This window comes from Typopeltis vanoorti, chromosome 3 (genome assembly GCF_054136105.1).
Source record: "Typopeltis vanoorti isolate ZY-2024b chromosome 3, IOZ_Tvanoo_1.0, whole genome shotgun sequence".
Lineage (NCBI taxonomy): Eukaryota > Metazoa > Arthropoda > Arachnida > Uropygi > Thelyphonidae > Typopeltis > Typopeltis vanoorti.
In genome coordinates, this window is record NC_143551.1 from 148,303,771 (window position 1) to 148,321,432 (window position 17,662).

Here is a 17,662-nt window from a genome sequence, read left to right on the forward strand (position 1 = left end):
AAAGAATCAGTTCTTTTACTAGTCGTCCAAGTAATAACATCATAACTAAGATTCACAGGAAACAACTTATCTGGTTTGGTCATATCAGCAGATCAAATGCAAGTTCTTGAAGGACTTATTCCAGAAATTTGAAAAAGAGGCAGACCTAGAATAAACTGGATAGACAATATTAAGAGTTGGACCGGTACTGCACTTGCAGAGCTGAAAGCAAAATGTCGATCAAGGACTGAGTGGAAGAAACATTTGAAGAAGAAGTGGAAGACGAAACTGTGTAAGAAACATTTCCTAATATCTATCCTCCATTCCTTTCTGGACTTTGGGATGAAGAAGAATGTACAAATTCCATTTCCTTCCTGTCATGTGATCTTTTCTCCTTCCAATCTGTCTCCATAGTAGTTGAAGTGCCCCATAATAATCACTTCACCTGAACTCATTTTGCTGATTTGATAACGCATGTCTTCCACATATCTTTTGCCCCTCCTTTGTCTATACCACCTACGAGTTATCTTAAACATAGACTCTCATGAATTCATCCAACATTTCATAGTAACTAACAGGCTGTTAAGCACACGTTCTATACAAGTATAGTATGAGAAAATAGATTTTTATCATATTCATCATCACATGCCTATGTGAGGTTGATGCTACCATGAACATGAAGAGTTTTCCAGTTTGGTTTATCTGCAGACAAGTTACTTGGATTTCTAAGAATTCCCTCCACTTATGCTCTTGATGCTTTCTATCCATTTTCTCTGTAGACTTCCAGAAGATATCGCTTGTTTTCATATACTTCTATTATTATTATGTAACATAACACCTCCAGGGAGTCCAAAGACTCATCGAAGGAGGGCAGCCATCTACAACTCACCGTGTCCACCAACCACAATTATCTTCATCATTTACCGCCGACCACCACTAAAATATTAATTTTCAAAGACAATCACAAACATCCATGCCCATGGCAGGATTCGAACCCTCAGCCTTTTGACTGGACAGCAGATACACTAACCATTCGGCCAACCAGGTCGAGTGTTTAGTGTATCCGCTCTTATTATAGCTGTTATATTATAGCTAGCTAAAATTCCCACTGTAAGTGGATGGATGGCTATGAGTGGTTTTAGGTGGTAGATAAATTTCATCACGTAGTATGAGATCACTAACCTGTTAATTGGAAATGTGACACATGGCCTGAAAGATAATCCAGTTTCAGAATTTATATAATCCTTATCCACCACCCATAGTATAATATATACAGTAGGTTTACCTTTCATGGATGCAAAACATAACCTAGCAAATTGCTCATTAAATATACAATCAGTATACAAAGGAAAGCATGATAGGTAAAGAGAAAATAAATAAATGCCTTTCCACAGGAAAACGTTTCCACAGACGTGAGTAAAATATGCCAGAGACAAATTATGAAATGAAATTTCAGATTGCCTGTGATTATTCTCAAATTACAAAACAGATTTCGAAATGATATTACAATTAGTCAAACAAAACATATATTTTAAAGATGTACAATGGAACATTGTTTAATAAGCATCTGCTTCTAATATCTTCCTTTTTCATTTATATTTTAATTGATGTTAACTGTTAATGAACTATCAATTTAATCCTGCATACAGCGTAAGTTTAAAATGCTTATAAAAATTAAGCTTCAATAAATGTCTAATTTGTTATTTTGCAGGTGAATCATATTATTGAAGCTTGCTGTGCATTTCTTGAAAACCAACTCGATCCTTCTAATTGCATTGGTATAGCAGATTTTGCTCTTCAGCATGGTTGTACAACTCTTTATCAGCGAGCTAATCAATTTATTGATCAGCATTTCTCACAAGTAAGTGATAATGCATTCTGTTTATTACATAGAGCATGTGGTTTATTCATTGAATCATCTACATATAAGATTATGCACTGGTGTCCAAAATCTAAAAACGAACATATTTCTGAAGATTACAACTGCAAATTCAGACAAATTAGTTTGTGACAGTTTGTATAATTGATGATTTAGAGTAGAAAGCAGATATACGTTCAATTTTTTGAATTGCGCACAAAGGAGTCACATGGTACACTCAACAAGATAAAGGGCAAAAAGACTGTGCTAAGCATATTGTGTTTGAAGGAAGCACCATTCATGAAGAAATAAAGTTGCAAACTTGAACATCCTGTAATGTCTCAAAAAATCATCTAAATGATTTCACGCAGTGGAAGAATTATTGGAAGGTTTGAAGAAGGCTGCAGAATTACTGATATTTCCAGAGTATAGCATTCTATGTGATGAGAGTCGTTTTAGTCTTCCCTCCGATTCTAGACAACATTTGATCTGATGTGAAAGTGGTACTACTTACCATTGCAAGAATGTTCTTGAAAGGGATAGATATGGCAATGCTCGGGTCAAAGTGTGGGGAGGCATTATGCTTAATGAATACACTGAGCTACAAGAACTGGAAAAAGGGACTATGGTGAATGATACTGCAACAAAGTTCTTCAAAGTGATGTTCAATTGTTCTGTGGTGCTGTAGGTGAAGAATTCATTTTTATTGATGATGATGATGCCACATCACATTGTATACGAGCAGTGGAGATACTTCCGGAAACTAAGGATATTAATTGAGTTGAGTGGCCAGCATGCTCCCTAGATCTCAACCCCATAAAACACATTTTGGACGCAATAAGGAAATGCATTGCCTCAAAAACCAACAAACAAGTTGGTTTCCAGTCAACATACAAGACTTTATCCTTGCTCTGAAGGAGGAGTCGGGCAGCTTACTTCAAGAACTCCTGAATCAGTTGGTGCTAAGGCATGGTACGTTGTTGTGAGAGCTGCATCACAGTTCAGGGTGAGCATATTTCATACTGAAATACTCTCTGCATAGTTTTCTGTAAACACTTCATATTAATTCCTTAACTGTGTCTTTAGGAAATTTGTCACTTTTTCCAAAAACATATTGCAATTTAATTTGTATGAAATTTATAACACATTTTTTTATGTAATATAATTTATTAGTAATAAATTTATGCCCAAATTTGGCTGCAGTCATAAAAATATTTTCATATATATGCAGGTAAAAATGTAGTTCATCCTTAGCTTTCGGACATCAGTGTGTCTGTGTATTTATACGAGGGACAGAAAGTAAGTTCTAATGGGCTGTCAGAGAAACAAAACTATTCTTCCAAAAAAAAACTTTATTGGAAATTAAAGTAGACATCTTTCACTACTTTTCTACATAATTTCCGCCATTGTTCAAGCACTTATCATAACTGGGCACTAAGAGTTGTATACCTTCTTTGTAGAAGGTTGCTGTCTGTGATGCAAACCACATATTGACTGCTTCTTTGACCTCGTCGTCGTCTTGAAACTGCCAGCCACTAAATAAAGATTTCAGATGTTTGAACTGGTGAAAGGTAAGAACTATATGGGGGATGATGGAATTGTTCCCAGCTGAAGGTGGCGAGAAGCTGTGTTATGCTGGCCTTGTCTTCTCCATAAACCTCTATAATCTATAAGAAAAAACGTATAACTGACTTAATTTCACATGTGGTTCGATTTGATTTTCTTAGACATTATAAACAAACACCAAGAAGCGTACACACTGCGAGAATGTCTGAAAATGGCACCAACACTTTGCTAATGAATCAACAAACTCAGCATGCATGCACACCATTGTGATCGCAGCGCTGCAGTGAAAATATTTAAAAACAGAACTTACTTTCTGAACGTCCTTCATTACATGAAGGTCGTTCAGAAAGTAAGTCAAAACCTTTTTAGACATTTTTCACTGAAATTGAGATATGGAATTCTCTATGCTGGGGGGGGGGGGGTTTCAGCAGTTCTATGCCCTTAAAAGTATATACATTATTTTCAGGCAATTAAACTGAGATCTATACATATATACAACACATACAAAACCTTCACTAAGCAATCAGAAATATATAAAATCTAGAATAGCAAATTCCAAAACCAATTTATATCTATTCTTATAGCTTATAAGTATAAAAGATTGATATATTGATGTTCAAAAGATTTATTAAAATTTGTATAAAAATGGCATGACTGTTTGAATTTTCAAGGAAATGACTCTGGATTTTTTTCTGTGCTTTGTTAATGTTAGTTAACAGAACAAATAAAACTATAGTCGATTTCCTCAGTAGCAATAACAACTACTGCTTTAAAGGAAATTTGTTGAAGTGAAAAGTGACTGTGCAGCAAAAATGCAAGAAATGAAATACACACTTATATTAGTGAAGATAAATAACAATTTATCCAGAACTCAGTAAACCTTTATAGAGAATTTTTGAATTCTAGAATGAAGATTTCTCTCTCTCCTTGACTACTGCTTTTTTTAAATCCAGTGTTGGTGGTCTTTGCTATTCCATTTACAAAAGAAACATGATACTTTCATGTAACTGAATTGCTACTTTGGGGTTCTTACATAGAGAACTAACTTTCAAATATTTACCAAATTAATTATTTACATTTTTTGTATTTAATTTTTTTTTTTATATATTTCACTGCAAAATATTGGCATTTTTGGAATCTTTTACTACAAAAATGGCAAGTGTTCTACAGGGTGGGCCAAAAGTCATGAAGGGGTTTCAATATTTAATAACTCCTTTATTTTTTGTTTTTAATTTACAATACCATAGCATTATATACAGTATATATAGGAAGTAAATTTACACTAGGTGTGAAAAATCAAATCTTGTAAATGCCATCCATTTTTTGCTCCGCACAAATGTTTCCTTTCTAAGGCATTTTTCATGACACCTCTTAAGTGTTTCACGTTCCAGTGCTCTGATTTCGGCCCAAATATTGTTCTTCAGCTGTTGGAGTGTCTGAGGCTTGTTAACATTAACTTTTTTTTTGAGATAGCCCCCATAGGAAGTGATGAGGAGTCATCGGATCTGGAGAACACGATGGCCCGCTTTATGACGCAACTGCAAGAAATTATTCTTCCCTCAAAAATTTGCCTCAACAGTTGGATTGTGGCCCTTGCTGTGTGATGGAGCTGTTGCTCCATCTTCTTGGAACCACATGTCATGTTTATCTTGAACTACTGGGAGTAAGAAATTTTTGATCATAGACCGATATTCATCTCTTGTAACATTGACAGGGTTCCCAGCATGGTCTTCAAAAAAGTAAGGTCCGATCACTTCTTCTGACGTCACCCCCACACTAGACCGTACACTTCAGGGAGTGCATTTCCCTTTGGTGAATTGTTCTAGGATTTTCTGAACCCAAAATCCTGCAGTTTTGTTTGTTAATGAAGCCATTCAAATGAAAATGTGCTTCATCTGACATTATCAGCTTGTTGATAAATTTGGGATCTCTCCTTGCTAATTCTTGAAATCTGACAGCATATTGAAATCTGTGGACATAATCTGGTGGCTTCAGCTGTTGTACCAACTGGATTTTATATGGAAACAAGTTCAAGGTTTTCAGAATACGCCGGAGTGATGTCCGAAAGACTCCAACCTACCCGGACCGCTTTCGAGTTGATGTGCTCTGGTCTTCTGTGACGCTCTCCATTACATGTTCAACTGTGGCTTCATTCCTAACTGAACACAGTCTGCCTGTTTGTGGAAAGTCGCTTACTGAACCCTGTTCCTCAAAATAACCAGTCAAATGTCTAATCATTGATTTGCTTGGAGAATCTCTCGCACTGTAATGGTGACAATATGCTCATTGAGTCAGAATTATTGATCCTTTGTTTTGATAGTAAAATTTCACAATTTGTATTCATTGTTCACTCGTGAATTTTCATCATCATCATCATCATCAAATTCCTGCCATGTACCCTCAAGGGGGTGTACAGGATATGACAGTACTACATGAGAAAATTACATCATTACCAACTTCCTATGTACAATTTTCCTCCAAATCAGTCTGTTACTTGTCAAGACTCCAACATTATCAGATCTTATATTTCTATCGTCTAAGGCACTTTGTACCATATCAATCCACCTATATCTTGGTCTTCCTCTGGGTCGTTTTCCTGCCAACCTGGCAGAGAACACTTGTTTTGCTAATCTTTCCTCTCCCATTCTATTTAAGTGACCGTACCATCTGAGATTAGCTCTGCTAACGCATTCCTGGATGCTGACAATGTCAAGTTCTTTCCTAATATCCTCATTTTTAATATGATATTGCCATTGATGCCATCTGTTCACGCCTCTAATCTTTCTAAAGGACTCTCATATCTGCAGTCTCTAGTCTTTGGTCAAGTGTTTTACTTCTGACCCAGCTCTCAGATCCATAAGTTAAAATTGGTTTGAACACAGTCTTGTGTACAGCTAATTTAGTGTTCCGACTAATTTCTTTCTTATTCCATATGAATTTATTCAATTGACTTCCCACGATACCAGCTTTGCTGATTCTGTTGTCTATTTCTATATTTAGTTTACCATCTTCAGTAAAAATTGTGCCTAAGTAGCTGAAATGTTTTACTTGTTCCACAGGTTCTCCATTCACAACACAGTTGACATTTTCAATGATTCTGCCTATTTTCATTGTCTTTGTCTTTTTATTGCTGACCTTCATACCATATCTATTACAACAGCTATTCAATTTAGTCAGAGAATCTTGCAGACTTGTAGCGGATTTATTTAGAAGTATAACATCATCCGCATAAAGCAAAGAGCTGACATTAACATCTCCAATTTTGATATCAGGTTTAATACCACATTCCTTCATAATGTGATCCATATAGATAATGAATAACAGAGGGGATAATGTACATCCTTGTCTCACACCAGATTTAACATTAAACCATCTTCCTGTACTTCCTTCAATTCTAACTGCTGACTCACAACTCAAATAAAGACTAAGTATTGCTTGATATAATGCCCCATTGACACCATATAACTGCAGCGTATTGAATAGCTTCTCTCTTGGCACCTTGTCATATGCCTTTTCCAAATCAACAAAACTTAAATACAGATCTTTGTTATATTCCCATGCTTTCTCGACTATTTGTCGTAAAGTGAAGATCTGATCCTGACAGCCTCTATTTGGCCTGAATCCAGCTTGTTCTTCACCAAGCTTTTCTTCCACAATTCTTCTCAACCGTTTCTCAAGTATACTGGCATAGATCTTGCCAGGAACACTCAGTAAGGAAATACCTCTGTAATTCTCACATTCAGTTTTATTTCCCTTTTTATATATGGGTACTATGAGAGCTCTACTCCAATCATCAGGAATTCGTCCCTCTGTCCAGGCTTTCTGAACTATGCAGTGCAGCCACTGTAAGACTCTTATACCACCATACTTCAGCATTTCTGGTCGAATATCATCTACTCCTGCTGCCTTTCCACATTTCAGGCCTTTGATGGCTTTTTCTACTTCAAGTATGGATATGTATTCCTGACTGCATGCCTGGTCAGTGTTTTTTATCACTGTGCTGTCATCACTGCTTGTTTCATTTAGCAGTTTTTCAAAGTAATTACTCCATACTTCAAGGATATCTTTTTCTCCTGTTTTCATTTCACCTTTATCATCTCTAATTCCTTTTACAGCACTCTTTCCTCCATTCCTAAGCTTCTTCAACAACCTCCAGAATATTTTGCCACCTTCTTGATATTTATTTTCTATATTCTTGCCAAAGTCCTCCCATGACTTTTGTTTAGCTAGTTTTACACACTGTTTAGCTTTCTTACATTTGTCTCTGTATTCTGTAAGAGTAAAAGCTGACTTATTTGCCAGGAACTTTTGATATGCTTTCTTCTTTTCCTTCACTGCCTCTTTAACTTCCTGTGTCCACCAGGGAGTTCTGATTTTTTTATCCTTGCACACAACCTCACCACATGCCTCTCTGGCAGAATCAATCAATGTTTCCTTCAGAGTTTGCCACTGAATCTCCAAGGTTTGATTCCTGTTCTCAAACTCTTTCATTTTCTTTTCAATAATATTTCTGTATTTTAGTCTACAGTTCACATCTGAGAGCTGCTCAACTTTTATTCGCTTTAAAACTTTCTTACATGTTATTCTTTTCAATATGAAATTCAATTTTATCCTGCTCAAGACTAAATAGTGATCACTTCCAATTTCAAATCCTCTGTACACTCTGGTGTCCTGCACCAGGGAGAAAACATCACTATCAACAATAACATAGTCAATGAGACTTTTCTTATTCCTAGCCTCTTCTCTCCATGTGAATTTGTGCACATTTTTATGTTGGAACATGGTGTTAGTAATAACCAGCCCATGTCCTGAGCAGAAATCCAACAGATATTTGCCATTATTATTAGCTTTGCTCTTTCCTCCAAATTTTCCCAAAATATTTTTGTATGTCTCGCAATCATTTCCTACTCTACTATTTAGATCCCCAACAAGGACCAACTTTTCATTTTTCATTGTGTCAGTTGCTTTTTCTAAAGCCTCAAAAAATTCCTCCACTTCTACCTTAGTAGAACCTTCTGTGGGACCATAGGCACAAATAAGTCTCATTGTCCAGTTCCCCATTCTCATATTTGTCCACATTACTCTACTTGAGACTGACTGCCATTCAAGAAGATTAGCCTCGTATTTTGTGTTGAATACTCTGGCTACTCCTTCTTTTCCTTGATTGTCATTGCCTGAATATAACATTTTGTATTTATTGCTCAGAATTTTCCATGGTTAATCTTCAAGGTCTTCTTCATAAAATCTGTAAAGAAAAAAAAAATAATTAAAAAAAGTTATTAAAACTTTAGGTCCCTTAGTGACTTTTGGCTCACCCTGTACAACATAATTTTTAATGTTTTAAGTGTACTACTGCAAGTTGTTTTGGTCATATACTTCTATACCAAAATTAGTTACCTAGTTCAGAAATATTAATGCACTTTATTGATCAACCTTCTTTTGAAAAGTATGACATAAATTCATTTTCACTGCTAAGAAAATGAAATCCCTGATGTATAAGAAATTCTTAACTTTTAATATCAATCCCAAGATCAGTATATAATGTTTTGGTATAATTAATTTCTCACCAGCTTATTTAATTCATTTTATGTGAACTGGCGTAATTTATTCTGAATCAGATGAAATAGTTATTATTCTTTTTATGGCTATTTAGTCTATTTTTTGTTTAGGAATGCTCCTTTTATAATATCATTGGCTTTTTACTCAAATTTTAGGGCATTACTGGTGTTTTATATAGACAGATATATGAAGAACATATAGGAAGAATAATTCAGACATACCTTTGTAGGATGTTGCTGGCTGTTTTCTTATTCAGCAGCATCCCGGTGTGTGGCAATATACATTCATCTGCTGCTAAAGGAAGAAAGTATGATTGAAAAGAAGAGCGGTTGGAAAATGTACGGGTAGAGAGAGATCTGGGTGAATTATTTGTGAGGCAATGGGTATGTGAACTTTTTGAAAAACCTGGGTTTTTACAAAACCTTGTAAAGAGACAAAATGACTTTCTTATCTTTATATATCAAAGTTCATTTAAGCATTGCAATTATCTTCTGAGTTGTATTTGCAATCTTTGCTGTATGGCCCTTGAACTTCAACTTCCTCTCCACTAAAACTTCAAGATCCCTAGCCTGATTGTTTTTTACAACATAATCCTACTAATATAATATGACATTGAATATCTAATCACACTGCATGATTTACATTTACTAACATTAAACTGATAGCCATTTTCACATGCCCACAATTCCAGCTTATTGAAATCATTCTAATATCAGCAAATAGCTGTATGTCACATGCCAAATTCTTTCCAATGTCATTACTGTATAGATTGAATAACAATGGACCAAGGACTAATCCTTATGGCACACTGGTTAAGCAACAGTAAACAGTACACTGGTTTATCTTAATTCTTGGAAACTGACATCCATCGTATACCACTTTTTCATATCTGTCTGTCATTGATCCTTTTATCCACACTAAAATATTTTATAATCTGATCCCATATTCTCCAATTTATGCAACAGTCTTCCATGCTGTATTCTGTCTAAATCCTTAGCAAAATCCAGTGGTATCATGGTGCATTATTACAGAATGTGAGAAAGTTGCTCAAGCATGACCATTCCTTAGTAAACCCACTGTTCATTGCAAAGTAGAGATTCTCTATCAACCCATTTCTGAAGCAAGTTCTAACCAACTTTTCCAAAATTTTCACCATCTCTCCAGAGATATGGTTGGATACATCAGTCTTTGCACTATCCTTGTGCAATGGGATTAACTTACATTCTTTCCAATCCTTTGGAATTTTCCTGTTCTGAGACCCTAACTATGGTGTGGTCAAAGGAATAGCAGTTCAGCTGAACACCCTTTTAGCATTCGCGCTGATATCCAATCAGTCCTTATTGCAGAATTGTCTAACCTTCTTTATCCCTTCATTGGACACTCAGCTTCTTCGATAAAAAATTCCATAGAATTTCATACAAGAATAAAAGACATTAAAATGGCAGATACAAACACGTAGTAAGCTTTGACATTGTCTCTATCTTCACTAATGTCCCTCACAAAGAGACAATAGAATTTTTAATCCAGAAATTTCCATTGGACATAGTGGAATTATTCATATTTGTAATTATATCAGGTTACTTCACATGAAGATAAAATATATAATCAAGAGGAAGGAACAGCAATGAGCTCACCCTTATCACCTAACCTACCAACTTTTTTCTTGAACACCTAGAAAAAAGAATTTTCACTCTTGACTCAAAACCAACAATATGGTTACAGTACATTGATGACATCTTTGCAGTTTGGAGTCACACTGAACCAGAATTCTACTCATTTCTACAAAAAATCAGCAACCTGCATCCTCGTATCAAATTCAGACTAGAAAAGGAATCATCAAAAGATATTTCCTTTCTTGGTGTACACATCCAACGTAAGCAAGATTAATCCATTTCCACTCTGTTTACCAAAGACCAACTTTTTCAGGTTGTTATATCCAAAATACATCAGCTCACCATCCACCCCAAAAATACGGCATCATAAAATCTTTAGTATCCAGAGCACACAAGATTTGTTCTTCTGAAGAATTTCTAAAACAAGAATTGGAAATTGTCAAAGAAACAGCCTTACTAGATGGATATAATCGAATGATAACAAAAAGTAATCAACCACTGTCCTATAAATCAACCCAGACAACCCCACTGGACTCCTATACTGTATATTAAAGGCATCTCTGAATGTGTGGAAAAATTTATGAAAAAGTATTAACTCATTGCTACCTATAAACCTATCGACTAAATGCACAACTTGCTACCTTCTCCAAAAGACAAACTCTCACTAATGATGCTACCCGACATATACTAAGTATACCATGTTTGTGTAACTTGTCTTACTATGGACAAACAGGAAGATCTATAAATAAATATATCTCTGATCATCAAAAACCACATCTGTCTTATCAAACTCACAAATCTGGCCTTGCACAACATGGAATTGAAAATGCTGAACACAAGATCCAATGACAAAACACTAAGCTGCTGCATAGATCTTTAATTTGTACATAAATGATATAGGAAATAAGCTGAAAGGAAATATTCAGTTCTTTCTTTTAGGCTTACATGGTGATCCAAATGCATTTTTGAAAATTTTGAAAATTATGAAAATTTGAAAATTAATGACATTATGCCCCTCTTTGCCCACGTACTAAAGTCCGGTTACTTCGTGTGGCAAAACAAATTCTACCTTCAAAAAGAAGGTACAGCCATGGGCTCACCACTATCCCCCCCCCAATTGCTAACTTCTACATGGAAACCTTTGAGCAAAGGGCTCTTGATTCTGCCATGCTAAGACCGACAGTCTGGCTTAGATACGTTGATGACGTGTTCGCGATCTGGCCGCACGGGTGACAAACGCAAAACATATTCCTCAGCCACCTGAACAAACAACACAAACGCATACAATTTACCACCGAAATCGAAAACCAAAATTCACTCCTGTTCCTAGACACACTAGTCACACGTCTTCCTTCAAGCAGTCTATCCTTCACAGTCTACTGAAAACCGACACACACTGGCCAATACATACATGCTAATTCATACCACCACCCATCACAAAAATATGGAGTCATTAACACCCTTAAAAACAGAGCCACAACTATTTGCTCTAACCAGCAAGCCCTGAAACAAGAACTAAAAATTATTAGTGACACATTCATAAATAATGGCTATAACAAAAATACTATTAATAAAATACTCCATAAAACAACAACAAAAACGAATCTAGGTTACAGTAAAACCATAGCCATCCCATACATTAAAGGGTTATCAGAAAAAATCAACAGAATCCTACAACATTATAACCTCAATGCCACCTTTAAACCACCCACTAAACTTAAAACCATATTCAACTCCTCTAAGGATCCTCTCCTCCCATTAGCACATCCTGGAGTCTATTGCATCCGCTGCACCCGTAACTTACCGTACATTGGTGAAACAGGACAGACAATCCCTATACGCAAGAAAGAACACATTAGACACATTAAATATAACTATTATGGTGAAGCAGGCCTCTCAGACCATGCACTCAACACCTTACACCAAATCAACTGGAAAAGCACCTGCTCCTTACACCGCACAAAAACCTGGTACGAAAGGAAATTTAAGGAATCCTGCGAAATCCTGATAAACCACCCAAATATTAACAACAAAGATGGCATGAAAATTCCAAGGATCTGGATGGCACACATTCAGCCTACCTAATATGAAAGATCCAGCATAAGTCAGGACTCTAGCCAATTCTTAGCTAGTATTAGAAACCATTCCATACCAGCTGGCTGGAATGATGTTAATATATGTATATGGTAGACAACACTAATAATAGGACTCCAGCGTTGATGTATAATTTTTTTATTTTATTCTATTTATTTATTTTTATTTTTTTTTTATTTTTTATTTTTTTCTCAACAGAGGTCAGGCCAACAATTGTTGTAGTGGTTGGTCAGTGTCTTTAACAAACCAGTTTGATTGTAGTATAGCTTGTTTCCTGTGTATAGTTGTATGCTCCAGAAGATGACCTTGACATAAAGGTTGAAACGTCGAATATAGATTTTAGTTATATTAAACTAAAGTTTTTATTCAAACACGGCAGTTATCTCCATAATTTTCAAAAAGAAATATTCAGTTCTTTGCTAATTATGCTAAATTAGGTAGAGTAATAGTTAATCAAGGTGATATGGAAAACTTGCAGGACGATTTAAATCGTCCTGCAAGAGATAATGAGTGCCATTAAACTGACACTCGTTATCTTTTGGCTGTCAGGATAAGCAAAAGATAATGAGTGTCAGTTTAATGTCAAGAAATGTAAAGTTATGCATTTTGGGATAAATAGATTACAGTTATATCACATTGATGGCACTGTACTCCAGGAAATAGATGAAGCTAGAGATTTTGGGGTAGTGGTAGACAGAGTTAAAGTTTAGAGGACGTGTTGCTAAGGTAGCCCCCATAAGATTAGTTGGGTATTGAAGAACACATTAACAAGTAGAGATAAGGAAGTTGTTATTCCTGCCCACATCTGGATTACTGTGCTCAAATCTGGTCCCCTGGAGTTTCTTAGGGATGAGGTAGTGGTGGAGAGGATTCAGAGGTGAGTGGCCTGTGGGATGTTCCTTGAGGATAGATTGAAGGTATGTGGATTGCAGAATTTGGTTGATAGGAGAAAAAGAGCGGTATGATAGAAACATTTAAGTTCCTTAAAGGGTTTCTGCTATCATTATCAAAACTGTGAATAGGGTTTTTGATCATTTATATATGTGAGGAAAGAGGGTAGTTGAAATAAGAAAGCCCTGAGTTACACCTGCATAAATAGGAAAATCTGAAGAGAAAACTGACTATTCGATTACAAGGAGTGGGGGGTGACAGATTGTAAGGTGATAGTTTGCTGAAAAACCCTTGATGCTAAACTTTATCAAATGTCTAGTAATGTTAAATGCAACAACACATGTTTTTTCAAACCTTTCCATGGCATGTTCAGAAGTGGATGATGTGGGTAAGGAACTCTGCTGTGGATCTTGATTGCTAAATTAGTTGGTCACTAATTAGTTGATGCTTCTTCAAGTGTTGAAGAAGTTGATTGTTGATGACCTCTATTACTTTAGACAACACTGAAGCAAGAGCAATAGTTCTTTTCACTATACCCTTTGGTATCTTTTGGTCTAGCTACTCACTGATGAAGCCTCAAAAAAGGCTGAAACCAGTCTGGGTAGTGACCTCCCACCATAATGTAATAACAGCATACATTTCCTAGGAAATGTGTTTTTACATTATGGAAAATACCTAAGAATAGCGCTCTGAACTTCCCCCGCCTTTGCAACGAGTTGTCAGAGATTGTACTACGTACTAGGACTACTTGCATTAGCTCATGCTAGTAATTCGCCGATACTTTATAGTTTACTATATTCGGCATAAAACTCTCTGATTCCAATCTTTGAGTTTCTTATTCGGTTTTAAAAGAATGTGGGGTTTAATATCCCCTTAAGTTGAATAATTGCAAATATCTCTCTGAAATCCCTGCTGACTCTCTTGAGCCATACATACCTCTTATCAACAGTTTTCAATGACAGTTATTGAAACACCTGGAAATATCCTAGGAAGAAAATGCAGCATTAATAAACCTTGGATTACCCAAGAAATATTACAGCTTTGTGGTCAGCAGAGAAGATTCGGCACATTGGGAACAACAATGAACAGTATAATTATCTAAATGGACAGATTAAATAAAAACATAGGTAAAGTTTGCTAAAAATAAATAGTTACCCAAAGAATACAACGAAATTGAGAATGATCTTCATAAGAATCTCGATTTCCACTATATCCAAAGTCTTGATGGAACTCAGAATGCCAGACAGCCATAAAAGATCAACACAGGGCATAGGATATATTTCATAGATACCCCATCTCATCAAACTTAATAAATTTTAAGCATGCTCGGGCCAAAGCACATTATGTGAGATATCAGAGTCAAAAACAACTTGGATCCAATTTACCTCTATCAATTAATCAAATGACCAGTGCAAAAATTGTACTGGATAAAATCCAGAAAATGATAGGTAGATATACAACACACAGTTTGTCTACCTTAGACCATAATGGAAGTGTTATTGCTGATCCCAAAAAATTTTGCCAAAATCTCAGCAACAGCTTCATATCCCCCTGAATTTTAAATAGTGAAAGAGCAGCAAGAGAAACAAAGGCAAAATTTTTCTACCAATGGACTTCAGCCATTCTAAGGAGGAACTAAAAAGAGCTCTTTAACTGTCTGACCATAGTGCAGTAGAGCCTGATGACATCCATTATGAAATGATAAAACATCTGCCATCGTCTTCTATGGATCTTCTCTTAATATACAATAGGGGAATATATAATATACTTGCAGAGGAAGAGTTTCTGGATTCTTGGAATAAGTCAGTTGTCATTGCTATCCCAAACTAGGAAAGGATCCAACACAAGCAAATAATTGTCTACCATCTGTGGTCGACATTATTTTCATTTGTATTTCATGCCATGCATCTGCCTACTGGCAGATGCATGGCACTAAATGTATAATGAATGTACGTGCGATTAGATATAGGAAGAATTCGGGAGTCCTAAGAATCATCATCAAATTCCTGATATATATCCTCAAGGGGTGTACTGGATATGATAGTACTAGATGAAAAATCATTACTAACTTCCTATCTATAATTTTCCTCCAAATCAGTCTGTTACCTGTCAAGACTCCAATATTATCAGGTCTTATATTTCTGTCTTCTAAGGCACTTTTTACTATATCAATCTGATTATATCTTGGTCTTCCTCTGGGTCTTTTTCCTGCCAACCTGGGACAACACTTGTTTTGCTAATCTTTCCTTTTCCATTCTGCTTAAGTGATGAGATTAGCCCTGCTAATGCATTCTGGATGCTGACAATATCAAGTTATTTTCTAATATCCTCATTTTTAATATGATATTGCAATTGATGCCATCTGTTTATGCCCCTAATCTTTCTCAGGACTCTCATATCTGCGGTCTCTAGTCTTTGATCAAGTATTTTACTTCTAACCCAGCTCTCAGATCCATAAGTTAGAATTGGTTTGAACACTGTCTTGTATACAGCTAATTTAGTGTTCTGACTAATTTCTCTCTTATTCCATATGAATTTATTCAATTGACTACCTACCATACCAGCTTTGTTGATTCTGTTGTCTATTTCCATATTTAACTTACCATCTTCACTAAAAATTGTGCCCAAGTAGCTTAAATGTTTTACTTATTCTATAGGTTCTCCATTCACAATGCAGGAGATATTTTCAATGTTTCTGCCTATTTTCATTGTCTTTTTAATGCTGACCTTCATACCATATCTATTACAATAGTTATTCACTTTAGTCAGGGAATCTTGCAGACTTGTAGCGGATTTATTTAGAAGTATAATATCATCCGTATAAAGCAAAGAGCTGAGATTAACACCTTCAATTTTGATATCATGTTTAATACCACTTTCCTTCATAAGTGATCCATATAGATAATGAATAAGAGAGAGAGAGGATAATGTACATCCTTGTCTCACACCAGGTTTAACATTAAACCATCTTCCTGTACTTCCTTCAATTCTAACTGCTGACTTACAACTCAAATACAGACTAAGTATTGCTTGATATAATGCCCCATTGACACCATATAATTGTAGTGTATTCAATAGCTTCTCTCTTGGCACCTTGTCATATGCCTTTTCCAGATCTACAAAACTTAAATACAGATCTTTGTTATATTTAAAAATTTCAAATGATGATACAACATGACAGTCCTAAGGATCAGTGGTTCTCAATTCTTTTTCTATAAGACGAGGGCCTGGTCCCAACAAACTTACTCGTAAATACCTTTCCCATTTTTTTAAAGTTCATACATTAAACTAACATAAGTATTAATAATTAATTATGGCATAATCATAAAGAGTATTAATACACTTATGTATACAGTGTGGCATGTTGACAAATATAAAAGTACGTTTAAATTAGTTATCAATCGCTGGACTAATGAAATCTTGTAGCGTATTGTAGTTTCCTCAGGCCAACATCATTAAATTAATTTGTGCTAATTTTCATGGACATATCCCATTCTGATCACCAAAAATTTCTAATATTATAAATCCTATATTATATATCGCTCCCCGCAGTTAACAACACATCCCCAACAGCCATTATACTGCAGATGCAAGAAAAACAAGTAGTTTTATTGTATCCCTAAATAAGGTACAGAGGCTTTTGTAATCTGTGTAGTATATTTCTCAACAAATAGTGCAATTAGAGACAGCTGGAATAAAAATGGTGCCAACTAATGAATCACGTGTCCCCTCTCACAGAAACTATGTTGTATAGACTCAAGCAAAACCATATGTTGCACCGGAAACACAGTATCTAACTAAAAACTATTGTCCAATTTTTTGATTACATGAAATAAGCGTTTGTTTTATTACATTTGAAATTCTCGATGTCATTATGACAGATCACAAATGCTAACTTCAAATAAAATTCTACCACGAATTGAAACATGCCATATAATGCGTGTATGAGTGCACCTGCCAGCTCAAATGCAAACAAGCAGTAATAAAATTCAACCAAGGGTTGAAACTTTGTGTGAGTTGAGCCCACCAGTAATGAGAAGTTCCATTGGAATGATAAATGACAACCCTGTCGTGAATGTGTTAAAACTAAGAATTATATAGT

At 35.6% G+C, this 17,662-nt stretch overlaps 1 protein-coding gene across 6 annotated transcripts in view; it reads left to right on the forward strand.

The window, feature by feature from the left end:
• Keap1 (kelch like ECH associated protein 1) overlaps positions 1 to 17,662 on the forward strand; it is a 210,987-nt gene that overhangs the window by 80,107 nt on the left and 113,218 nt on the right. For all 6 annotated transcript variants that reach the window (XM_090416110.1, XM_090416111.1, XM_090416109.1 and 3 more), the window contains one exon: positions 1,691 to 1,840. In XM_090416110.1, coding sequence (XP_090272236.1) covers positions 1,691 to 1,840 — 150 coding nt within the window. The remainder of the gene's footprint in view (positions 1 to 1,690; positions 1,841 to 17,662) is intronic.